A 25,144-nucleotide genomic window follows, 5' to 3' on the forward strand; every position below is an offset into this window, starting at 1 on the left:
TTAATAAAATTACCAATTATATTTTTAAAATTTTTTTTTTTTCAAAAATAATAAAAATAATAAAAATAATAAAAATAATAAAATTAATAAAATTTTATAAATTTTTTTTTTAAAAAATAAAATTAATAATTTAATTCATAATAATTATAAGTGGTGGTCATAATATAATATTTATGATCAATATTAAAAAATAACACAATAGTATCAATAAAAGCAATATTAAAAAATAGTTTTATTAAACTACCAATAATCGTAAAGGTTAAAGTAAGGAAAGGTAATAATAATTAGGTAGAAGCTGAGAGAATAAAAAAAAAAAAAAAAAATAATAATAATAATAATAATACAAATAAAAAAACAAAGAAAGAGAAAAAAAAAAAAAAGATGGGGAGGTCACCAGAAAAAGATCCATTACTTGGAGAGTCAAAAGATCCATATAGTTTTATGTATCCAGGACAGGGTCATTCATCAACATTAGATATAAGTGGAATGGTTGATGAATTTGAAAGTAATAGCGATAATAGTTACTATTCTTCTTATAACGGATTAAATGGTGGTGGTGGTGTTAATGGTAGTAATACCAGTAATCAAAGTCAACATAATCAAAATAATAATAATAATAATAATAATAATAATAATAATAATAATAATAATAATAATAATAATAATAATAATAATAATAATAATAATAATAATAGTCCAATGATTTTTAGTCCACATAAAGGTAATAGTGGTAGTATAGGTAATGGAAGTGATGATAATAATAGCAATAATAATAATAATAATAGTAGCAATAATAAAAAGAATAAAAATCAAAATAGTTTAGAGAATAGTCCAATACAAAGTGTTGGTAGCATTGGTAGTGGTAATAGTGATATATTGATTGGTACAACAAATGAAAAGATGGATTTATCAGGTACACCATTAACAAAGATTAAAAAAGTTGGTGGATCAGGTGAACATAAGATTGGTCAATTATTTTCAACAGCAATATGTGGTAATGATATCACTTCAAGTATATTCTATACTGCGAGTAGTTGCACATTAAGTGCGGGTAAATATGCGCCTATCTCACTTTTGATAGTTTGTATAGTTTTATATTTATTTAGAAAGGTGTATGGTGAAGTTGGATGTGCATTACCACTAAATGGAGGTGCGTATAATGTTTTATTAAACACAACAAGTAAGCAAATCGCATCGGTGGCAGCAGCATTGACGATGATAAGTTATGTCGCTACGGCAGTGGTTAGCGCGTCAACAGCAATGAATTATTTACAAAACCTGTGGCAGGAATTGGATGTGTTTTGGGCGACTATTGGGCTATTGGGATTTTTCGCATTGCTGTCATTGATTGGCATAACCGAGAGTGCAGTGGTTGCATTCATTATATTCTCAATTCATATGGTGACATTGTTGATATTGGTATTTGGCGGATTTGGTATTTTTTTTTATAAACATGATTGGAGTGTATTGGTTGGCAATTGGAATGACGTTAATCCACCCGACCCCGATGGGACACTACAATGTGAACAGCAATTTTATTGGGGACAGAATTTCGCATATTGTATCTACTTTGGGTTTGGCTCAGCAATGTTGGGTGTGACAGGATTTGAAACGTCATCAAACTTTATCGAACAGCAAGACAAAGGAGTGTTTCCAAAAACTTTGAGAAACATGTGGGCAATTGTAACGTTTTTCAATCCATTAATTAGCGTGTTAAGTCTTTGTTTCCTCGATACATGCACCATAGTCAATGCAAAGGGGTACGTATTGGCAACGGTTGCAAACGAGATATTTGGCCAATGGTTTCATATTTGGATTATAGTGGATGCAGTTTTAGTTTTGTCAGGTTCGGTTTTAACGAGTTATGTCGGCTTTGTGGGATTGGTTAGAAGAATGAGTTTGGATCGTTGTTTACCCCAATTCTTAATCGATATCAATTCATGTAGGAAAACCACTCATTGGATTATAGTATTATTCTTTTTAATTTGTTCATCACTTTATGCGATTGTTCAAGGCGCTCTATCAACATTGGAGGGTGTTTACGCGGTAAGTTTCTTGGGGGTAATGCTATTGTTTGCAGTGGGTAACATGCTATTGAAATACAAGAGATCATCATTGAAGAGAGAAATTAAAGCACCCTGGTTAGGAGTTTTCTTTGCTTCCGCGTCGGTTATATTGGGACTAATTGCAAATATCTATAAGGATCATTACATTGTTTTCTACTTTGGTATTTATTTCATGGTCACAATTTTCATTATCATGGTAATGTTTACACGTGCCCGTTTGTTAAAGATGGTTTTATTCTTTAGTCAAATTGTAATTTGGTGGTCAGCTCCATTACGTGCAAAGGCTGCAAAATCAATAGGTAATCAAATTAAAAATATTAATTCACAACCAATAGTTTTCTTTGCTTCAAAAGATGATACTGCTTATTTAAATAAAGCGATTCTTTATATTCGTGATAATGAACAAACTAATTGGGTTAAAATTATACATTGTTATGATGGTCAAGATGAAGAAAATATTAATGGTAATCATCAAAATAATCATCAAAATGTTCAATCACCACCAAATGAATCATCATCATTATTACAACAACAACAACCACAACAGCAAATAATAGAACAATCAAATAATGAAATTAAGCAAAATGGTATTGAACATAATGATCATCATAACCAAGATGGTCATCATCATAATCATCATCATCACCATAACCACCACAATCACCACCACCATCATCATCATCATCATCATAATATAGTACGTGAAACACATGATGATGTTGATGACTCATTCTCTCAACATGTTCAATTTTTAGATGGTTGTTATCCAAAGATTAGAATTGATTATATTAGAGTTTTTGCAAACTTTTCACCCTCAACAGTTGAAAAATTATCAATTTTATTAAAGGTACCCAAAAATTTCATGTTTATTGCGTGTCTAAAAGAAAATACAATTTTAAATATTGGTGATTTGGGTGGAGTTAGAATGATTACATCTTTTTAAAAATATAAATAAAAATAAAAATAAAAATAAAAATAAATAATGAAAATATGAGATATTTTTATTATTTTTTTTATTTTATAAAATGGGAAAAAGAGTACCATAAGTTTCTCTATCCCTATTTTTTTTTAATAAAATAATAAATTAATTATTTATTTATATTATATATTTATTAATTAATGCCTATTTTTTTTTTTTTTTTTTTTTAAATAATTTTATCTTGAATAAAAAAAATTAAAAATAATAAAAATAATAAAAATCTTTATTTATTTGATCTTTATTATTATTTTTAATGTTACTTGTTTCGAAAAAAAAAAAAAAAAAAAAAAAAAAATCAAAACAAACTTTAAAACACAATAAAATTTATTTTGTATGTGAGTCATAATTGAATTTTATTTTATGCAAAGATTAGGTGTAAATAAAAAAAATGAAAAAAAATAAAAAAAAAAAAAAAGTTTTTTTTTTTTATATTTAATTTAATTTTGGTTTGTGAAACCTCCAAATTTAATTTAATTTTTCAAAAAAAAAAAAAAAAAAAAATATTACATAATAAAAATATATAAATATATTTATATACATATATAAAAGAATGAGTCAAAAAGTTCAATTACATGTTTATGATCTATCAAGAGGTATGGCAAAAACGTTCTCATTACCTTTATTAGGTCGACGAATAGATGCAATTTATCATACATCAATAGTTGTTTATGGAACAGAATGGTATTTTGGTGGTGGTATTTTAAGAGATATACCTGTAAGTACACTTTCAAAATTTTATTTTATTTTATTTTATTTTATTTTATACAACGTGTATTCTAATTCGGTGTTGTTGTTTGTTTTTTTTTTTTTTTTTTTTTTTTTTTTTTTTTGGTTTTTTTTTTTTAATAGTTTCAAACTCCACATGGTCAACCATTTGAAATTTTAGAATTAGGTGAAACTGAAATACCAAAAGAATTATTTGAAGAATTTTTAAGTGGACAAACAGATAGATTTAGAATGGATAAATATCATTTACTTGAGAATAATTGTAATCATTTCACAAATGAATGTAGTAATTTCTTATTAGGTGTCGGCATACCATCACATATTGTAGACTTACCAAATGAAGTTATGAGCACACCATTTGGTGCAATGTTACAACCAATGATTAATAACTTTTTTAGTCAACAAGGTTGGGGTAATACAATGGGTCCTGTAAATCAACAACAACAACAACAATTACCAACTACAGCTACAACTACAAATACTACTACCACTACAACTACAAATACTACAACTACAATAATTAATAATAATAATAAAGTTGAAAATCATCCAAAATCTAATATAACACATAGACATTATAAAAATTCAAATAAGATACAATTAATATTAAATAGTAAATCAGTGTTATTTGAAAAGAGTGATGTTGAAGCAGTGTTTAATAAATTAAAAGAATTTGCTAATAAAGAATTTAAAGGTAAAGAAAATGAGCAATTATTAATTACCCAATATGAAAAAGAATCTAATCAATTGAAACAAATTATGAAATCGGTCGATGTGGATACACCAATTTCAATTGAAACATTGAAATATTTCGATGGCTTATTATCGACATTCTCTGACGACCACCAATTCCCATTATTAGAAATATTAAGAATGCTATTATTAAAGAATCAAAGTAACCAATACTACACAAATCAAAGTAACCCAATTATTTCTAATATTCTATTAAAAATTCAATCTAAAAAATTATCAAAACCATCAGAATTATTAAGTTTTAGAGTTATAAATAATTGTTTTTTTTCAAAATCTGGTATAAATTATTTATTTAATGGTAATGGTAATGATAATAATAATGATAATTTAAATATTGTTATTGAATCTACTATTGATGCATTACATAGTATGGATAAAATTTTAAAGAGAGCAGTTAGTACATTGGCTTATAATTTATCAATTCATTTATCTATTGATAATTCAAATCATCAAGAACAAGCAATTTCATTATTAGGTGCAATTGAACATATTTTATCGGAATCTGATTTTTCAAATGAAGACCCTGAAATATCATTTAGATTATTAATGGCATTAGGTACATTAATATATTGTAATGATGATCTTGTTGAAATTTTAAAAACTTTAGATTTTGATTTTAATAAATATTTAAATTCAAAAGAATTAAAAATTTCACAATTAATTAAAGAAATTCAATCATTATTAATTTAATTTATATAAAAAAAAAAAAAAATAAAATAAAATAAAAAAAAAAAAGATTTTTTTAGATTTCTAAAAATAAAAAATTATGGAGTGGATATCTATACTCACAAAGAAAATTTTTATTTTTTTTTTTTTCATATTTTTTTTTTCAAAGAACTATTTTTTTTTTTTTTTTTTTTTTTTTTTTGGTTTAAAGATTGAAAATAAAAAAGAAAAAAATAATATAAAAATGTAATTTTCTTTTTTTTTTTTTTTTGTTTTTTTTTTAAATATAATAGTATACTATACTTATATGTTAATATAAAAAAAAAAAAAAAAAAAATTTAGAAATGATTCAAAATAAATCAACCCCACTAACTGAATTTAAATTTACAAATAATAATTTCGAATCGACATCTTTAGAAGTAGAACCTATAAATGGAATTGAAAATGGTTTACTAATTAAGAATCTATTATCTCATGAAGAATGTAGTTTAATACAAAACTCAATTTTTAACAGTTTGGACAATAACGAATTTGTCAAACATGTAAGTGTAGTTTGTAGTTAATAATTAGTAGTTACATTTAATAATATATTAATAAAATAAAATTAAAATTTATTTTTATTTTCTTTATTTTTTATTTTTATTTTTATATTTTTAACACAAACACAAACATACATTCACTACTATATATATAATAGGGGTTGAGAATTCATAAAAATTCTGAAGATTTTGCAAATATTATTTATGGTAGAATTGAAAATTGTTGTGTCAAAAAATTAAAAAGAAAAAACCCTTCAAATTCAAATGAACAATTGGAGTGGAATATTGACTCTGGTATGTTTTATTTTCTTTCCCTAATTTATAATTATTATTATTATTATTATAATTATAATTATTATTATTATTATTATAATTATAATTATTATAATTATTATTATTATAATTATTGTAATTATTATAATTATTGTAATTATTATTATAATTTTTTTTTTATATGCTTTTTAATATTAATTATTAATAATTCTATTTTTCTAAAAAAAAAAAAAAAAAAATTTATAGTTTCACCAAAATTTAGATTTATTAGATATAATGAAGGGGAATTGTTTCCAAACCATACCGATGGTGAGGTGAAAAATGAAAATAAAATGTCATTTTTTTCAATTTTAATATTTACAAATGATTGTGGTGTTGACTTTAAAGGAGGTGAATTTAGATTCTTTAAAAAAGATAATAACTTACAATTAGAGGAAATTACAAGAGTTGAACCCAAACGAGGAATGGCATTGATATTTGATCACACAATTATTCATGACTCTAATATAATTACATTTGGCCAAAAACAAACTATCAGATCAGATTTAATATATAGATTATCTAATTAAATTATCTTAAGATTTTATAATAGTAATAAATTTCGATTATGTTGAAATAGTTTAAACTATAAGCCTGTTTTGTCTAAAAAAAAAAAAAAATAATATGAGAATGTAAATTTATATATATACTTTATATATTTGTTTATATATATATATATATTACACATAATCATACATACATATAATATAATATAATATATGATATAAAATATATATATAATATAAAATATATATATAATATATAATATATTAATATAATATATATTAAAAAAAAAGAAAAAAAAAATTTTAGTGATTATCCCAAATAAATTAACCCACCAACTGAATTTAAATTACAAATAATAATTTTGAATCGACTCTAAAAGTAGAACCTATAAATGGAATTGAAAATGGTTTACTAATTAAAAATCTATTATCAAATAAAGAATGTTGTTTTAATAAAAAATCAATTTTTAACAGTTTGGACAATAACGAATTTGTCAAAAAAGTAAGTGTTGTTTGTGGTTATATAATATATTAACATAATTAAAATTTTTTTTTTTTTTTTTTTTTTTTTTTTTTTTTTTTTTTAAAAAAAAAAAAACGCATATCTTACACACACTATATATAATAGGGGTTTTAATAAATATTCTGATGAATTTGTAAATATTATTTATGGTAGAATTGAAAATTATTGTGTCAAAACGTTAAAAAGAAAAAAACCCTTCAAATTCAAATGAACAATTGGAGTGGAATAGTGACTCTGGTATGTTAATTTCTTTCCATATTTTAAAATAATAATTATAATAATTTATTTATTATTATTTTTTTTTTTTAAAAAATGGTTATATTAATTATTAATAATACTTTTTTTTTATTTTTTTTTAAAAAAAAAAAAAAAAAAAAATTTATGGTTTCACCAAAAATTTGAATTTATTTAATACACTGAGGGAGAATTATTTCCAAACCATACCGATGGTGAGGTGAAAAATGAATATAAATATTTTTTTTTCAATTTTAATATTTACAAATGATTGTTGTGTTAGCTTTAAGGGAGGTCTCATCTGAGTTAGATTCTTTATAAAAGTTAATAACTTACAACTAGTGAAAATTACAATAGTAAATCCAGAACCTGGAATGGCATTAATATCACACACTTTTTCATGTATATTTAATAATTACATTTGGCCAAAAACAAACAATCAGATCAGATTATCTAAACAAACTATCTCAAGATTTTATAATTATGTTGAACAGTTTTTTTTGGGGGTAAATTAGCCTATTTAGACAAAAAAAAAAAAAAATAAAAAAAAAAAAAATAAAAAAAAAAAAATAAAAAAAAAAATAAAATAAAAACATCGCAACAAAAATAAAAAAAATGGATGACCAATATAAATAAAAAGGAGTTAACTTTGGCTCCCTCTTACAACTTATTTTAACACAGAAAAAAAAAAAAAAATTAAAAAATAAAAAATAAAAATAAAAAACAAAAAAAAAAAAAATTATAATAAAAATTATAATAATAATAAAAACAATAAAAATAATAATAATAATAAAAATAAGGTAACTTTTTTTTTTTTTTTTTTTTATTATTTTATTAAAACTACAATAAATTTAAAAAATTTAAAAAAAATGGAGGAATCATCAAATAAATCATTAGAACACATTGTATTTTTTATGTTGAAACCATTTGAAAATGATGAAATGGAAACAATAAAAAAAATAATTTATGAAATATCATTAATTAATGGTGTCGTATATTGTTTTTTCGAAAAGAATTTAAGTGAAAGAAGTAAAGGTAATATATTAATCAAAAAAAAAAAAAAAAAAAAAAAAAAAAAAAAAAAAAAAAAAAAGATAAAAACTTACTAAAAAAAAAAAAAAAAAAATAATAATAATATTAGGTTATAATTATTTTTTAAGGATTGGGTTGGAAAGTGAAAATGATCTTTTGGTTTACCAAACACACAACTCACACACCAAATTAAAAAAATTTTTAAAAAATTATGAAATAGATATATTAATTTTAGATTTTTACATCCCAAAAATTTACAAACATCATCCTTCCACCCAAAATTCAAAAATCAACAAACTTGTTTTATAAAATCAATTAAATAAAAAAAATTATTAACTAATCTCAAAATAGCTAAAATAGGAAAAAAATAGAAAAAATAAAAAAAAGTACTTGAAATTTTATTGATTATTATAAAAATAAAAAAATACTTTATTTGTTTAAATTTTTTTTTTTTTTTTTTTTTTTTTATTTTTTTATTTTTTTATTTTTTCATTTTCATTTTTTTTTTTTTTTTTTTATTTTATTTTATTTCATAATCTTGTGGACAACATTCCCCTGTTTTAATAAATAAATAAATTAATAAAATAAAAATGTCAGAACAATCATTAGAACATATTCTCTTTATGCAAATAAAAGAAGATACAAGTGATACAGATATTAAAAGACTAACTGATTGTATGGAAGAACTTAAACAATTACCAGGTGTTTTAAACATTTCATTTGGTAGAAATTTTAGTGATAGAAGTGGTGGTATGTAGATATATTGATAGATAGATAAATATATATAGATATTTATTATCCACATTCTTTTTTTTTTTTTTTTTTTTTTTTTTTTTTTTTTTTTTTTTTTTTTTAGTGGTTACACCTCACTGCATTTTCGTATCATTTCAACTGGTTATTCTTACTTTTCATTTTATTTAAAATAGGTTATAACTGGGGTTATCGTGTATTATTCGAGAAAAAATCAGATCTTGATTTCTATGGACCACACCCAATTCATGAAAAATTAAAGGCAATTCTTAATGAAGTTAAATCTGGTCCACCACTTGTTTGTGACTATTTGGTTCCAAAATTCCCATTCAACAAATATTAAGATAATTTATTGAAAAAAATAAAATAATAAATAATAATAATAATTAATAATAATAATAAATATTAAATAATAAAAATAATAATAAATAAAAAACAATAAATAAAAAAAAAAAATTAAATAAAGATTATTATTATAATTATTGATAATATAATTATTAATTTTTTATATTATCAACACAAATCATTGTCATTGTAAATGATAAAAACAAAAAAAAATAGAAATAATAATATTAAAAATAATAATAGTAATAATAATAATAATTTAATATTAATAAATAGAAAATAAATATTTAAAAAATTTAGATCAATAATTTATCAATAAAGTGACTCATAATTTATTTTTAAATATATAAATATAAATATAAATTTAAAATGAATATTATTAATATAAATAAAATTTTTAATAATATCTGCAATCATCTTTTAATTAAACCGATATGTTTTTTTTTTTTTTTTTTTTTAAAAAATAATTTTAATTTTATTTATTTTTATTTTCTTTTTGATGGTGATTCCATCAATAGATTATTTGTATTTTATTTAATATTATTTTTAAAAGACTTAAAATACAAATAATTGAATTTGTTATTTTTATTTAAAATTTTTTTTTTATTTTTATTTTTCTTTTATCATATTGGTATTTCAATCATTAATATTAATATTATAACCAATATTATTTTGTAAAGCTTTTTTGTAAATATAATTTGCTGTAGCAACATCTTGAATTGCAGTGCCTGATGATTTATAAACGGTTATAGATTTTGATGTGGTGGTGGTGGTTTGTTGTTTGTATTTACCAGAAACTACATCACTTAATTTTCCAAGTATATGAGATTTAGTGATAATATTTTCTTTGTTAATTGGAATAAATAATTCACCAGATACCATACAACTATTTACATCATCTACAATTAGATTTGAATTTGAGATGGTGAATGAATCTAATTCACGATTGGTTGGTCTACTACTACCAACTGCACAAATTAACAATGGCTTTTTCTTGAAATCTCTTTGTTTTTCTGATAAAACCTCATGACCATTAAAGAGTGGTTCATTTGATGATGTAGCTGTTACTATAATGTCTGCTTCTAAAAGATAACGATTTATAATATCTTTATCGTCACCAGCACCAGTAGCAGCACAATAGTTGAATTCTACAGCATCATTATTATAGTTATTTTCATTTTTAAGTTGGATAATTAGTTTATCAACATTTTCTTTTGATCTTGATGAAATGTAAACTTTTTTAATTGTTGGTTTTAATAATAAAATCATTTCGATATGTAATTGTGCTTGAAGACTTGAACCAAATACAAAAATGGTTTCGGGTGATTCGGTTGCTAAATATTTCACAGAAATTGCACTACCAGCTGCAGTTCTCGCTCCAGTAATATAGGTTGCACCAATCACTGCATTTGCCAAACCTGTCTCTATATCGTTCAATATAATTGTTGCTGGTACAGTTGGTAATCCTTTATTGGCATTGTTTGCAAAGGTTCCTACAATTTTAATGCCAACAGATTCATCCACTACTAAAGATGGTTTAAAATATAAATTCCCAACAAGTTGTTTTTTATTTATTGGTTCATTTGAATCTTGTTGTGGCTGTGTTTTCTCTACTGGTAAGATTATTCTTTCTGGACAAACTACTTCCTCTTTTGATTCTTTAATAAAAACCTGTTCATTTATATCAATTACCTCTTTCAAAGATATCAATTTTTTAACATCAGATTCTTTAATAATTAACATCTTTTTTTTTTTTTGAGATTATGTGTGTGTATTTGTATTTGTATGTGTATATTATTATTTTTTTTTTTTTTTTGTAATTATTGAAAATTTTTATTTTTTTTTTAACTTTATATAAAATTTAAAAAAAAAAATGAAAAAAAAAAAAATTATAATTACACCCTCTTTATTTTTTTGTGGAACTTTCGATTGATTATTATTATTATTTTTTTTTTTTTTTCTTTTTTTGAAAAATGTGGGTTAAGTTGAAGAACAAAACAAATTAAAAAAAAATTGTGGTGGTTGATTCTCGAAAATAATTATTTAAAAATTTATAAAAAAAAAAAAAAAAAAAAAAAAAAATCCAATTAGATTTGGTTCTAGTCGATCCAATATACAAATTTGAAAAAAAATTAAGAAAAAACATTTTATTGAATAAAGAGTTACCAAACTGGTAATAAAAATGAGGGTAAATATTTTCAAAATTAAAAACCACATATGATTTTAATTTTGATTAGTTATTTGTTGTTTTTTTTTTATATGTATTTATTATTTATAATCAATATATATATATCAATATATATATATATTAAAATTAACACACACACACTATTATTAAATCTCTTTTTTTTTTTAAAAAACTTTTTTTTTTAAAAAAAAAAAAAAAAAAAAAAAAAAAAAAGTATTAAAAGATACCATAAAAATATTACTTCATATTAAAAAAAAAAAAAAAACAAAAACAAACAATAACAATAATAAATATACTCTTTTTAATACATTAATATCATGATAATAAAAAAAATAAAAATAAAAAAAATAAATAAAAAAAAAATAATAATAATAATAATTTTGTAACACCCTTCCCATATATGATTATTATAAATTATTTAATCTTACCCCTGTTTTTTTAATAACTACTACCCAAAATTGGTCCTTGTTAAATTTTAATTGATTTCAAAAAAAAATTAACGCCTATAATAAATATATTAATTTGATCATTTTAAAAAAATATTAAAATGCTAAGTAAAATAAAATAACAAAAATATTTTAAAAATAAAAAATAAATAATAATAATAAAAAAACAAAAAATTAATAAATAATTAAAAAAAAAAAAAATAAATAAAAAAAAAAAACCCATTATCTATAAAATCCACGTGACTTTAGTTTTAATAAGTTAAAAAAAAATACAAATTTTATAAAAAAAAAAATTATTTCGTGCAGGTATGTCATGTGGATCATAAATGAGTTTTTTTGTCATCTCTTTTTATAACCAATCATATAAAAAAAAACAATTAAAAAGGAATTGCAAATAGATTTTAAAAAATGAAAAATAAAAAATAAAAAATAAAAAAATATAAAAAATAAAAAAAGTAAAAATAATAAAAAAAACAGAATAAAAAAAAAAAATGGGGAAAATTACCATTTAAAAGTGTTTAATTAAAAAATGATGATCCAAAATAATATCAATTTTTTTTTTAAAAAATAAAAAAAAAAAAAAAAAAAAAAAAAAAAAAAATAAAAAAGCTTTTATTTTTTTTTTTTTAAAGTTTTTTAAAAAGTTTAACCATTTTTTTCTATTGTTTTAATTATTATTACTATTATTATCCATTTTTACTATCTACTTTTTATCTAAACTTATTATTTATTATAAAAAATAATTATTAAAAAAGGTTTGATTTTTAAAAAAAAAAAAAAAAAAAAAAAAAAAAAAAAAAAAAAAAAAAAGAAAAGAAAAGAAAAGAAAAAGATAAATATAAATATAAAAATAAAAATCGTGGGTCATGGAGTCCACTTGTATTTTTGCCACCATCTTTAAATTTTCTTTATTTTTAAATCAATCCAATTTATGTAGTTATAATAAATAATGAAAAAAAACTAATTTTTGACAAATTTATCATTTTTTTTATTATAACCAAATTAATGGTATAATCTATGTATTTACAAAATTATTTCCCATTTTTTTTTCCCTTTTTTATTTTTATTTTTTTTTTTTTAAACTTTTTTTCCATAAATTTCATTTTTTTTCACTATATATATATTAAAGTCCTTTATAATCAAATTTATTTTAAAAAAAAATTTTTAAAAAAAAAAAAAATAAAAATAAAAAAATGATAATAACTTTTAATAATTTATAATATAATAATTTTTCATATGTTTGTATCATTTTCCCCAAAAGTTAGATTATCTTTTTGATTGTCATCAACATTCCACCTCAAATTAAGTTCCAATAATCCTTTATGATATTATTATTATTATTATTTTTTTTTTTTTTTTTTTTTTTTTATTTTTTAAACTTGTGGTGTTTTTTTTTTTTTTTTTTTTTTTTTTTTTTTTTATTTTTTTTTTTTTTCAATAATCACACTAAACAAATATAATTAATATATTAATTAAACTATTTTTTTTTTTTAAAAATAAAAAAAATTTGGATTTTAAAATAAAAAATTTTTATATATATAATTTAGGGATTTAAAAAAAATAAAATAATAAAAATAAAATAATAAATAAAATTAAAATAAAAATAAAAATAATATTATTATAATTAATAAAAAAAAAAATAAAAAATTAAAAAAAAAAAAAATTATTAAATAAAAAAAATTAAAAATTAAATTAAAAATAAAAAATTAATAAATAAAAAAATAAATAAATAAATAAATAATGCCATTGGACTACTCAATAGAAAAAGTTACTTCTATAAAGTCAGAAAGTATACTACCATTTATTAAAAATAAAACCAATAAAATTATAAACAAATTAACCAACCATACAAACTCTACAAATAATAATAATAATTATAAATCATCAATATTTCAAATAGGTGATATTTTATCCTGTTCTCAATTATTAAATGAAGATTATAATGATAATAACGAAAGTTCATCATCGTCATCATCATCATCATCATCAAACCCTCAAAACAAAAAAAATTCAAATAATCATAACACTTTAATTTGTGATTCGAAACAGACTCCAAATAATCAATTTTCAAACGAAAGTAATAAAACCAATACCCAACCAATTCATAGTAATAATAATAACAATAATAATGATAATAACTCCAATTCTATCATTTTAAATAATAATTCAAACAATAATGAAAAAAAATTAAAATCATATGAAAAATATAAAAACGACTTAAAATACTATGGTAATAATTTAAATAATATTACACCAAATAATATTAATATATTATATAATGACCTTTTAAAAACACAAAACAATTCTCCAAATATTAAAGCTAAGTATCCATATAAAGAAAATGAAAAAAAGAGAAAACCACAATCAAGATCAAATAGTCAAAATAGTTTAAAAAATTTATATAATAGGAATAATAATAATAATAATAATAACAATTATAATAATAATAATATTATTAATAATAGTAATAATAATAATAATGGGTGTAATAATAATAATAGCTCCAATAATAATAATAATAATAATAATAATAATAATAATTATAATAATAATAATAATAATTTAAATAATTGTAATAATATAATTAGATCATATGCAATTTGTTGTAATATTTGGGCATATAGTTTATCAATGGCATCAATATTATATGGTTGTACATTAGCATATAGAGTTACAAATTATATTGATGTTTTTAATTTTTGTTTAATTCTTTCATTCTCGATAAATATTCAAGGAATTCAATCATTATTGGCAATCGATAGGGATATTAAAAATAGAGGTGAAATTGTATTAACCTCAAGAAATCTAACGAAATCGATAGTTAAGAAATTTTTAATAGGTCATTGTATATTCACAGTATTTTGTATTGGTACTATTTTATTTAGAGTTGGTTTTGAAAGATTTATTGTTATGGGCCCCTTAATGGCAATAACTTTTCTATTATGTCTTTTTATAATCGGGTATCCTTTAGAGGTTAGAATTTATGGTACAACTGAATTGGCAGTTCCAATTTTCTTTGTGGTCTTAGTAAAACTTTCATATTTAATGCAAACTTTTGAATATAACGATTTGTTTTTTCTTTACGTTTTACCCATAGCATTGGTAATTGAAGGTTCTCATCATTCGTTTAATATGAAAAATATAAAATATAATTTAACTGAAAAATATAAATCCTTGGCTGGGGTTATGGATAGAAATCATTCAGAAGTTTTATTTTTATTTTATTATATATTGTAAATATTACAAAAAAATTCTATTTTTATATATATTATTTATTTTCATAAATTAATTAATTTTATTTTTTTTTTTTATTTTTTTTTTTTTTTGTTTCTGAATTTAGATCTTATTTATTATTAATATTTATTTCAATACTTCAAAATAGGTTAATGATATCATTACCAATATTAATTTTACCAAAGCTTAAAAAAATTATAATATCTTTAAAAAATGATAACCTCGAAGAATTAAATGAAGAAACATCTCAGTTTTCATTCTATTTTGGTATTTTAACTTCAATTGGAATGATATATTAAAAATATCGTTTGAAATTTGGTTTTGAATTTTTAAATTCTTTTTCTTTTCTCTCTTTTATTTTTTTGTTTTCTTTTTTTTTTTTTTTTTTATATCTCTTTTTATTGTTTTTTTTATATTGTGTCTCCTTTCCTATCATATGTATTATTTTTTTAAAAAAATAAATACTGGTGACCCAAGAGATTTAATTCTCAATTTCAATTAATCAAAAGAAAAAAAAAAAAAAAAAAAAAAAAAAAAAAAAAAAAAAAAAAAAAAAAAAAAAAAAAAAAAAAGAAAAAAAAATACAATAACAATAATGAAATTATAAAGAATTTTTTGTAAATTTTTTTATTCTCTTTATATTTTTTATTATTATTTTAAAGCTTACTCTCCTCTTTCCAATTAAAATTAAATTTTATTTTACACTTTTCCCCAATTTTTATTTAATTTTTATTTACCTTATAAAAACGTTGGTTGACTTGGAAACTTACCTTTTGATCCTTATAATGAAATAAAAAGCTTTTTTTTGATCACCTTCCATAGCTATACAAAGATTAGAAAATATATTTCATCCTGGATCATAACGATCCTTTTTAAACTCCCATTCAATTATTTCCTTAAAAAAAAAAAAAAAATAAAAAAAAAAAAAATTAAAAAAAAGAAATCATTTAAAAATAAATTTTTTTCAAATGGGGTTTTGTTTTAAAAAAAAAAAAAGTATAAAAAAAAAAAAAAAAATTTTAAAAATGGTTTTTTTTTTTTAATTTTCATTGTTTTTTTTTTTTTTTTTAATAAATTTTCATTTTCTGTTTTTTCTTTTGTATTTTAATTCATTTGAATCTAATATCGAAAACTAATCCAGTACCAAAAAATTTTATTTTTTAGTAACTTTTCCATCAAATAGAACACCCAAAAACGCACAAAATGATATGAAATATAAAAAAAATGAATTGTATTCATTTTTTTGAATTTTTTTTTTTTTTTTTAAATTCTATTTTTTTAAAAATATATTCCTCAAATAAAAAAACAATCACAAAAAGTGAAATTAGATTCTAAAAATTTATTTAAAAAAAAAAAAAACCAAAATTGATTTGATTTAAAATTTGAATGTTTATCAAAATTTTTTTACTAAAAAATAATAATAATAAAAATAATATTAATAATAATATTAATAATAAACTTGTTTTTTAATTGAGTGACAACTTAATATGGTTTGTTTTTTTATAAAAATTCAAAAAATTGATACACGCGCTCCCAAAATAAAAACAATTACAAAAAATGAATGGTAAGTAATTTAATTTTAAAAAAATGATTAAAAAAAAAAAAAAAGACAATGTTTTTTTTTTTTATTTTTCTAAGTGTTAAATTTGTATGTTTCTATTAATAAATAATTTATTTGATTTTTTTTTTTTTTCTCTTTTTTTTTTTTTTTTTTTTGATCATAAATTCCAATTTCTTTTAACTAGTTAACAAAATAGGAAAAAAAATTTTAAAAAAAATAAAAATAAAAATCAAAAAAATAAAAATAAAATAAAAAAATAAAATAAATAAAAAAAAAAAATAATTTAAAAAAAAAAAAATAAAAATTGAAAAAAAAAAAAAATTTCGAGACTTTCATACCTGGTCTTTTACAAAAATACATATATTCAATCTATGGAGTAATAATACAAATAATACAAATAATACAAATAATATTAATCATAATAATAAATATAATAATATTAAATAATATTAATAATATAACATTAAATAGTAATAATAAATAAATAAATAAATATAAATAAATAAATAAATAAATAAATAAATAAATAAATAAATAAATATATACATACAAAATGAAATTAAAACAAGTATTCCTTTGGGTTAATGTTTTTATTTTTGTTATCTCATTACTTTTAACTGTTTTTTTCTTTGATAAAATATGGGCTTTTGATGTAAGTTTTTATAATTATATTATTATTATTATTATTATTATTATTATTATTATTATTATTATTAAACTATTTATAAATTTCTTTATTAATAATAATAAAAAAAGAGAGATTTACAAAATGAATTTAAAAAAGGTCAATGTGAAATCACATCAATATTAGTATCAGAGAAAATAACATTTTGGCCATGTAATACAGAGAATAATAATTTATGGTGGTTTTCATATTATAAGGATAACTTTATAAAGGAAGTAGTTATGAAAGGTACCGATCCAAAAATGAATTCTGATGTCGATTCAGAGACAGATGTAAACTTTCAAAAATGTTATCATGGTATCATTAGTGTCAATTTTAACTTTTCCGACCCATTAAATAATGGTCAAATGGAATTAGCACATTCGAATATCTCTGGTCTATACTCACAAAATCAAACTTGGGTAAACGGTTATCTAACACAATTTATAGAGAAACAACAAAAAGGATCTGGTATAATAGAATGTTATTACAAGCCATTGAATCCATACCAAGTACTACCATTCCTACCTGAAATTAGTAACCTTGGTTTAATTTGGGGTTCAATCTTTTTAGCATCAACTTGTATCTCCTTTATTTTAATCATTGTTTTCTTTTTATATCGTCATAAATATAGAAAAGATAAATATCAAATTTTCTTAAATAATAGTAGTAATAGTAGTTTAAATAATAGTGGTATTAGAAAAAGTATTGGTGGTAGTATGTCAAGTAGTAGTACTGGTAAAATTAGTACCGCTGGTATTGTTTCATTATCAAATAATAATAATAATAATAATAATAATAATAATAAAGATAGTGGTGCAAGTGGTAGTGGTAAAAATAATTCACCAGCATTATCATCAACATCATCATCAAAAAATAAACATGTAATTGAATCAACATTAGAATTCTCTGATTTTTCATTTAATTTACAACAAGTTGCAAATCAAAAACCACAAAAATCTGCATTAAAACAACCAATAAATCCAAATTCTGTAAACTCTTCTCCCTTTTCTTCCTCTCCTTCATCCTCTTCAAAAAAGAAACATAAAATAATTGATAATGATCCTTCTGATTCATTAGATCAATTAAACTCATCAGGAAGTGGTAATAGTAGTAATAGTAGTAATAGTAGTAATAGTAGTAATAGTAGTAATAGTAATATTAATTCACCAAATAATAATAATAATAATAATAATAATAATAATAATAATAATAATAATAATAATAATAATAATAATAACAACTAAAAAAAACAATAAAAACAAAATATGTATTTTATTTAATTGTAAAATATAAATAAATAAAAAAGGTATTTCCAAGACACCTGAAAAAGGGGGTTTTAAATATAAAAATAGAAAATTTTTATTATTTATTTATTTCTTTTTTTTCTTTTATTTAAAATTATTAATTATTAATTATTAATTATTATTTGTTATTATTTATTATTATTTAATTTGTTTTCTTTTTAATTGAAGATTTCTTCTTGTATGCTTTTACAAAGAATTGAATGAATAAACCAAGGAATGATAAAATTACGAAATCACTAAAAGCTGAAGTTGCCCAAGTACCAGAACAATAATTTGAGTTGTGATTACCTTGAGTATCATAAAAATGCCATGCTAAATGTGAACTCATATCAACTATGAATTGTATGATTTGACAAGTTGTAATATGTTTTTTCCACCATGGATTAATTCCACGTTCAGTTTGGAAATAATAAAAGTACATAACAATATGAACGAAACAATTTGCTGAAATATCTACCCATTGACAGCCTAATATAATTAAAATTAAGGTATTAATATGCATATAACATAATAATAATAATAATAATAATAATAATAATAATAATGAGTGTATTGATATACTTTACCAGTATCATATTTAAGGTTTGCCCAAACAAGCCATAATGTAATGAAATGATGCCATACATGTAAAAATAATAAACTTTTCTAAAAGATTTTAAAAATAAAAAAAAAAAATGTGGGAAATATTAATATGGGTACCCATCATTTGATTTTTTTAAATTTTTAAATTTTTAAATTTTTAAATTTTTTTACTAACCTTTCTTAAAACTTGAATTATTGTATCAATAAATTCATAAACTTTACTAAGATAGAAAATGTAATAACTGAATTGAACTAAACCACTATCAATTGGTTTACAAATTATATTGTATAAACCATGTGGGAATGAATATTTTGCCATTGGAATTACAATACCTAAAAACATTAATAATGATAATAAACATAAGAATAAATTATGAAACATCGCAAATCCATGTAATTTAATTTCTTTTTTATTTTTCATAAAAATTTGTAATCCATAAATTAATGCCAAATAACCAAATGAACATACTATTGGGAAGAGAATATTTGAAAATGGTGTAACTTCATTCTTCCATCTAAATCTGTCAATTGTTCCAATTGGATCTTTTGAAAATTCTTGAAAATTAATATCATGAATATGTTCCATTTTATTTTATTATTATTATTTTTTTATTTTTATATTTTTATTTTTATATTTTTATTTTTATATTTTTATTTTTATATTTTTATTTTCAAATTAATTCAATTCTTTGATGATCTATTTATAAATTAAAAAAAAAAAAAAAAAAAAACAAAATTTAATTTATTATTATTATTATTATTATATATATATATATACTACTACTATTTATTATAAAATTATTATTTTTTATTTTTTTTATTTTTATTTTAATTTTCGCAGTTTGTGTGTGTGTGTTTTGAACAACCTGAATGAAAAACGATAACAATGAAAAGGTGCCAAAAAAAAAAAAAAAAATAAAATAAAAATTTTTCGAAAACGAATAAAATTTTTAAAAAAAGAATTTCTAGTTAATGTTGTGAAAAAAAAATAAAAAAATAAAATTAAAAAAAACCTTTGGGTTTTAATTATTTAAAATTTTTTTTTTTTTTTTAATTTAAGAAAATGAAATTGTAAAAAAAAAAAAAAAAAAAAAAAAAAAAACCAGAGTTTAGGCCCAAAAAAAAAAAAATAAAAAAAAAAAAAAAAAAAAAAATAAAAATAAATTGAAATTAACGAAAAAAAAAAAAATCATACTGGCGTTTTTATTTCGGTTCCTTTGTGTTTGTATTAGTGAAAATAAAAAACTTTTAAAAGGGTATGCCCTCCAAACACATGTGAAAACAAAAAAAAAAAAAAAGATAAAATAATAAATAAAGATAAATCATTATAAATTTAATTATGGTTTGTGTAAACAAATCTGTGATTTCATATAAAATATTCTAAATGGCCATTCAATACTTTTTTTTTTTTTTTATGAATTCAAATTGGTTGGATTCCAGGATATGGAGTCATAAATATTATTTTATATTATTTTCTGTATTATTTTTATTATTATTATTATTATTTTATTTTTTTTTTTTCTCGATCATTTATAAATGTAAAAAAAAAAAAAAAATAAAAAAAATAATATAATAATAAAAAAAAAAAAAAAATATCTGTTAAAAGTTTTTGAAAAATCATTTATTTCATTGCCACACAAAAAATCAAAAAAAAAAAAGAGAATAATAAAAAATAAATAAAAGAGATTAAATCTTAATATTTTTATTTTCACTAATTTTTGGAAATAATATTTTTTTTTTTAAAATTTTTTTATTTTTTAATTTTTTTTTAATTATAGTTAATATATCCTATTATTATTATTATTATTATTATTATTATTATTATTATTATTATTATTATTATTATTATTATTATTATTATTATTATTATTACTTTTTTTTGTTTTTTGTTCTTGTTTTACTAATTAATTTTTTTTCCCGAAGAAGATGAAAATATACCATAATTTTACAAGCAATTCTTTTAATTTATTTTTTTAATTTTTCAAATCATTATTTTTTTTATTTTTTTTTATTTTTTTTATTTTTTTATTTTTTTTATTTTTTTTTTTTATTTTTTCACCACACTAAATAAATAAATAAATAAAAATATGACTTCAAAATTAATTAATTTCATTACAATTGAAAAAGAAAGATTTGAAGATGAATGTGTTAAATTTATTAAAAATGTAATTACAGATTCAATTAATAGTAGAAATATTGCAACCATTGGTTTGTCTGGTGGATCAACACCAAAGCCAATCTATGAAATGTTAGGTAACGATTCATCAATAGATTGGACAAAAGTGTATTTCTTTGCAGTAGATGAGAGATACATTGATAAAAGTAGCAAAGATTCAATCTATGATTTAATTAGTAAATCTGTTTTCAAGAATAGAGAGAATTTATTAGTCGACCATTTCATTACCCCAAATACCTCACTTCCTTTGAAAGAATGTATTGAAACCTATTCAAACGATTTAAAGAAATTAATTGAAAAATCAAATGGTTCACCAGATTTAGTTACATTAGGTATGGGTGAAGACGGTCATATAGCATCCATCTTTCCAAATTCTCCAAAATCGCCACTCGATGAAACTGATTTAGTCTATCATACAACCACTGAACGTTTTGCAATCTTTGATCGTATCACTACCAACATTAACTTTTTAGCTTCCTCAAAAAATAAAGTCTTCTTTATGAGTGGTTCTTCAAAGAAAAAAGTTTGGGATGAAATGGAATCTTCTCAAATAAATGTTTCTAGATGGCCAGCTCATAAAATAATTTCATCTGGTAATACAAATGTATTTTATAGAGAATAATAAATTTTTTTTAAAAAAAAAAATAAAATAAAATAATTATATAATTTAATATAGATATGCAATAGAAATGAGTTTTTTTTTTTTTTTATTCTTTTTTTTTTTTCTTTTTTAAATTTTCTGTTTTTTCTGGCCAACCAATCAATCAAAATAAAAAAAAAAATAAAAAAACAGAAATAATTACTAAATAATGCTAATTTTTAATCCGACGAAGTGTCTTTTATTTTTTTATTTTTTATTTTTTTTTATTTTTTATTTTTTTTTTTAAATTCGAAGACTAATTTGATCGAGATTGTAAATACAACCATTTGATATTTTATTATTGTTTTTTTTTTATTTTTTTTTTTTTATTTTTTGTTTTTTTTTTATTTTTTGTTTTTTTTTTAAAAATAGGTTTTTTTTGTTTAGAAAAAAAAAAATAAAAAAAGTTGAAAATAATAAAATTTGAATTTTTTGACATTTTTTTTTACCAGTATTAGTCATTTCTCTGTTTTATCCTGTTTGATTGCAAAGTTTTGTTTGAGAATTTGGAGTATTTTCCTTTTAGTTTTTTTTTTGCACATATTATTAATTTTTTTTATAATAATCTAACCAAGACACTTAACTTTTTATTAATATTAATATTTTTTTTTTTTTTTTTTTTTTTTTTTTTTTTTTTTTTTTTTTTTTTTTTTTTTTTTTTTTTTTTTAAATCCCCATCCATAGTGAAAAAATAGTAGTAGCATTATTTAGAAAATATTAATTAGTTATCGTATTATTATAATTATCAATAGCAATAATTTTTTTTTTTTTTAAAAAATTTTATATATATATATTATTTTGCATGATAAAAAATACAATAACTCTTTTTTTTTATTTTTTTTTAAACTTTAAAATATTCTAAGTTTGGTCAAAATTAAAAAAAAAAAAAAAAAAATAAAATAAAATAAAATAAATAATAATAACAAATAAAAAATAAAAAAATAAAATTTTTTTAATAATAAATAGTAATAATAATAATAATAATAATAATAAATAATAAATAATAAACATATATATATATATACACACAAATAAAATTTTATTTATTTTTTTTTTATTTATTTTTTTTTTTTCTTAAGGAATGTCAGTAAAAAGTAATTCAGGTGTTAGTGTTTCAGGTAGAAGTGCAATTTCATCATCTTCAACAACAAAAGTTTTAATAAATAATGGTAAAAGAGGCAGTGATTCAAGTAGTGTTGAATCATATGGTTCAGAGAGTGATAATGATTTATTAAGAAAGAATTTAAGATTAGAAGAGTCTATACTCTATTGTGAAAAATGTGATTTTAAAAATGGTGGTTCCTTTAAATCAAATTATAATATGTTTGGTATTACCCAAACAGCAGTTGTATTTTTCGGTTCATTCTCTGTAAAGAAAAAAAGAAAAATAGTACCATTTAAAAATATTTCAAATGTCGAATGGTTACAAGACGATAGTGTTAGAATTGAATTACCAATTGAAAAAGGTAAATTTAAATATTATCATATAAATTTTAAAAAATCTCATAAAGGTTCTCCATTTAGATTAATTGAATCAAGATGGAAATCTGCAAATATTGATGTAAGTTTTTATAATTAAATAATAATAAATAATAAATAATAAATAAAAAATAAAAAATAAATTATAAATTTCTAAAAGTTTATTTTTTTTTTATATTTTATTTTTTTATTTTTTTATTTTATTTAATTAGCCATCTAGAAAATTGTCAACTGGTGAAGAATTGTACAGAAATCCATCAACATCAAATTTATTAAGACATTTTCAAACTATACCAAGGGATGAAAGATTAGAATTATCATATAGATGTAGAATAAAGGGAGTTGATCAAAATTATGGTGTAATGTTTGTAACACAAACTCGTATATTATTCCTTTCAATTGATACTATATTCAAAAGTGAAGAGATCAAATTTGAAAGAATTTTATCAATTGATGAACCATTACCAACAAAAGGAAAATTAAAGAAATCAATTTTAATCACTATTGGAAAAGGTTTAGTTTACTGTTTCTCTTCATTTGAATCTAAAGAGGAGTCATATGACCAAATTAAATACTCTTGGGAAACTTTTAAAAAAATTGAACAAAATGATCAATTACAAAATAAACCAACTCATAGTAGTTATAATAGTAATCATTTACAAGAATTACAATTTAAAAAACAACAACAACAATTATTATTAGAACAACAAAAACAACAACAACATCAACATCTTATTCCAAATCCTTTATCAGGTTCACAAGGTATTCCACCACCAAATATTCAATTATCCACAGATTCAAATCCATTAGGTTATTCACAAAGTTTACAAAATAAATCAATTACATATACAACAACATCAACAAATCAACAACCAAGCACCTCTTCATCAGCATCCTCAACATATGGTAGTAATGGTTCATTAGATAGTAATAATAATAATGAATATGAATTATTACAAATTCAATCTCAACAATCAGATCAACAACCATCCTCTGCTTCCCCACATAAATTAAATGTCAATGATGAAATTGTTTTAAATGGTTTTAGTAGTGTTTGTTTGCCAGTTGGAGGTGGAGGAGCAGGAGCATCTCAAAATCTTTATAGAAAAGTTAATGGAAATGAATCCTATAGTGATAGAGCAAACAAAATTTTCAACAAAGAACCAGAAGGTATAATCAAACAAAAAATTATGAAAATTAAAAATCGTGGTTGTTGTTTTTTCTTTTGATTCAAATCAATTAAATTTAATTTTATTAATTATTATTTAATTATTATTATTATTGTTAAATTAAAATTATTTAAAAAAAAAAAAAAAAAAAAAAATAATAAGAAATTCTTAATAACAACAACAACAATAATAATAATAATTGAATAATAATATTTTAAAAAATATATATATTTATAAAAAAAAAAAAAAAAAAAAAATACAATATTA

The 25,144-nt window shown here is 19.7% G+C and overlaps 12 protein-coding genes across 12 annotated transcripts; 9 read left to right on the forward strand and 3 right to left on the reverse strand.

Moving 5' to 3' along the window:
- Positions 1-381: 381 nt before the first annotated feature.
- On the forward strand, positions 382-3,009 carry DDB_G0292884 (hypothetical protein; the record flags this gene model as incomplete). Its single annotated transcript, XM_629411.1, has 1 exon — positions 382-3,009. One exon carries the CDS (start codon positions 382-384, stop codon positions 3,007-3,009), a length of 2,628 nt encoding a protein of 875 aa, XP_629413.1.
- A 586-nt stretch (positions 3,010-3,595) lies between these two features.
- Positions 3,596-5,214, forward strand: DDB_G0292886 (hypothetical protein; the record flags this gene model as incomplete). Its single annotated transcript, XM_629412.1, has 2 exons — positions 3,596-3,760; positions 3,895-5,214. 2 exons carry the CDS (start codon positions 3,596-3,598, stop codon positions 5,212-5,214), a joined length of 1,485 nt encoding a protein of 494 aa, XP_629414.1.
- A 320-nt stretch (positions 5,215-5,534) lies between these two features.
- DDB_G0292888 (hypothetical protein) lies at positions 5,535-6,571 on the forward strand (the record flags this gene model as incomplete). The annotated part of the gene is made up of 3 exons (XM_629413.1): positions 5,535-5,732; positions 5,888-6,023; positions 6,249-6,571. 3 exons carry the CDS (start codon positions 5,535-5,537, stop codon positions 6,569-6,571), a joined length of 657 nt encoding a protein of 218 aa, XP_629415.1.
- A 1,602-nt stretch (positions 6,572-8,173) lies between these two features.
- Positions 8,174-8,645, forward strand: DDB_G0292890 (hypothetical protein; the record flags this gene model as incomplete). Its single annotated transcript, XM_629414.1, has 2 exons — positions 8,174-8,339; positions 8,446-8,645. The coding sequence occupies 2 exons, from the start codon at positions 8,174-8,176 to the stop codon at positions 8,643-8,645; spliced, it is 366 nt and encodes a 121-aa protein (XP_629416.1).
- A 281-nt stretch (positions 8,646-8,926) lies between these two features.
- DDB_G0292892 (hypothetical protein) lies at positions 8,927-9,429 on the forward strand (the record flags this gene model as incomplete). The annotated part of the gene is made up of 2 exons (XM_629415.1): positions 8,927-9,086; positions 9,263-9,429. 2 exons carry the CDS (start codon positions 8,927-8,929, stop codon positions 9,427-9,429), a joined length of 327 nt encoding a protein of 108 aa, XP_629417.1.
- Positions 9,430-10,067: 638 nt separating this feature from the next.
- On the reverse strand, positions 10,068-11,174 carry DDB_G0292894 (hypothetical protein; the record flags this gene model as incomplete). The annotated part of the gene is made up of 1 exon (XM_629416.1): positions 10,068-11,174. One exon carries the CDS (start codon positions 11,172-11,174, stop codon positions 10,068-10,070), a length of 1,107 nt encoding a protein of 368 aa, XP_629418.1.
- A 101-nt stretch (positions 11,175-11,275) lies between these two features.
- On the reverse strand, positions 11,276-12,017 carry DDB_G0292944 (hypothetical protein; the record flags this gene model as incomplete). The annotated part of the gene is made up of 5 exons (XM_629417.1): positions 11,276-11,279; positions 11,331-11,459; positions 11,751-11,791; positions 11,847-11,859; positions 11,896-12,017. 5 exons carry the CDS (start codon positions 12,015-12,017, stop codon positions 11,276-11,278), a joined length of 309 nt encoding a protein of 102 aa, XP_629419.1.
- Positions 12,018-13,805: 1,788 nt separating this feature from the next.
- DDB_G0292976 (hypothetical protein) lies at positions 13,806-15,489 on the forward strand (the record flags this gene model as incomplete). The annotated part of the gene is made up of 2 exons (XM_629418.1): positions 13,806-15,272; positions 15,448-15,489. 2 exons carry the CDS (start codon positions 13,806-13,808, stop codon positions 15,487-15,489), a joined length of 1,509 nt encoding a protein of 502 aa, XP_629420.1.
- A 1,924-nt stretch (positions 15,490-17,413) lies between these two features.
- DDB_G0292946 (hypothetical protein) lies at positions 17,414-18,771 on the forward strand (the record flags this gene model as incomplete). Its single annotated transcript, XM_629419.1, has 2 exons — positions 17,414-17,512; positions 17,617-18,771. The coding sequence occupies 2 exons, from the start codon at positions 17,414-17,416 to the stop codon at positions 18,769-18,771; spliced, it is 1,254 nt and encodes a 417-aa protein (XP_629421.1).
- Positions 18,772-18,973: 202 nt separating this feature from the next.
- Positions 18,974-19,999, reverse strand: eloA (long chain fatty acid elongase; the record flags this gene model as incomplete). Its single annotated transcript, XM_629420.1, has 3 exons — positions 18,974-19,299; positions 19,398-19,476; positions 19,589-19,999. 3 exons carry the CDS (start codon positions 19,997-19,999, stop codon positions 18,974-18,976), a joined length of 816 nt encoding a protein of 271 aa, XP_629422.1.
- Positions 20,000-21,500: 1,501 nt separating this feature from the next.
- On the forward strand, positions 21,501-22,211 carry pgl (hypothetical protein; the record flags this gene model as incomplete). Its single annotated transcript, XM_629421.1, has 1 exon — positions 21,501-22,211. One exon carries the CDS (start codon positions 21,501-21,503, stop codon positions 22,209-22,211), a length of 711 nt encoding a protein of 236 aa, XP_629423.1.
- A 1,099-nt stretch (positions 22,212-23,310) lies between these two features.
- Positions 23,311-24,937, forward strand: DDB_G0292900 (hypothetical protein; the record flags this gene model as incomplete). Its single annotated transcript, XM_629422.1, has 2 exons — positions 23,311-23,790; positions 23,921-24,937. The coding sequence occupies 2 exons, from the start codon at positions 23,311-23,313 to the stop codon at positions 24,935-24,937; spliced, it is 1,497 nt and encodes a 498-aa protein (XP_629424.1).
- Positions 24,938-25,144: the final 207 nt, after the last annotated feature.

Source organism: Dictyostelium discoideum (genome assembly GCF_000004695.1).
Source record: "Dictyostelium discoideum AX4 chromosome 6 chromosome, whole genome shotgun sequence".
NCBI lineage: Eukaryota > Evosea > Eumycetozoa > Dictyosteliales > Dictyosteliaceae > Dictyostelium > Dictyostelium discoideum.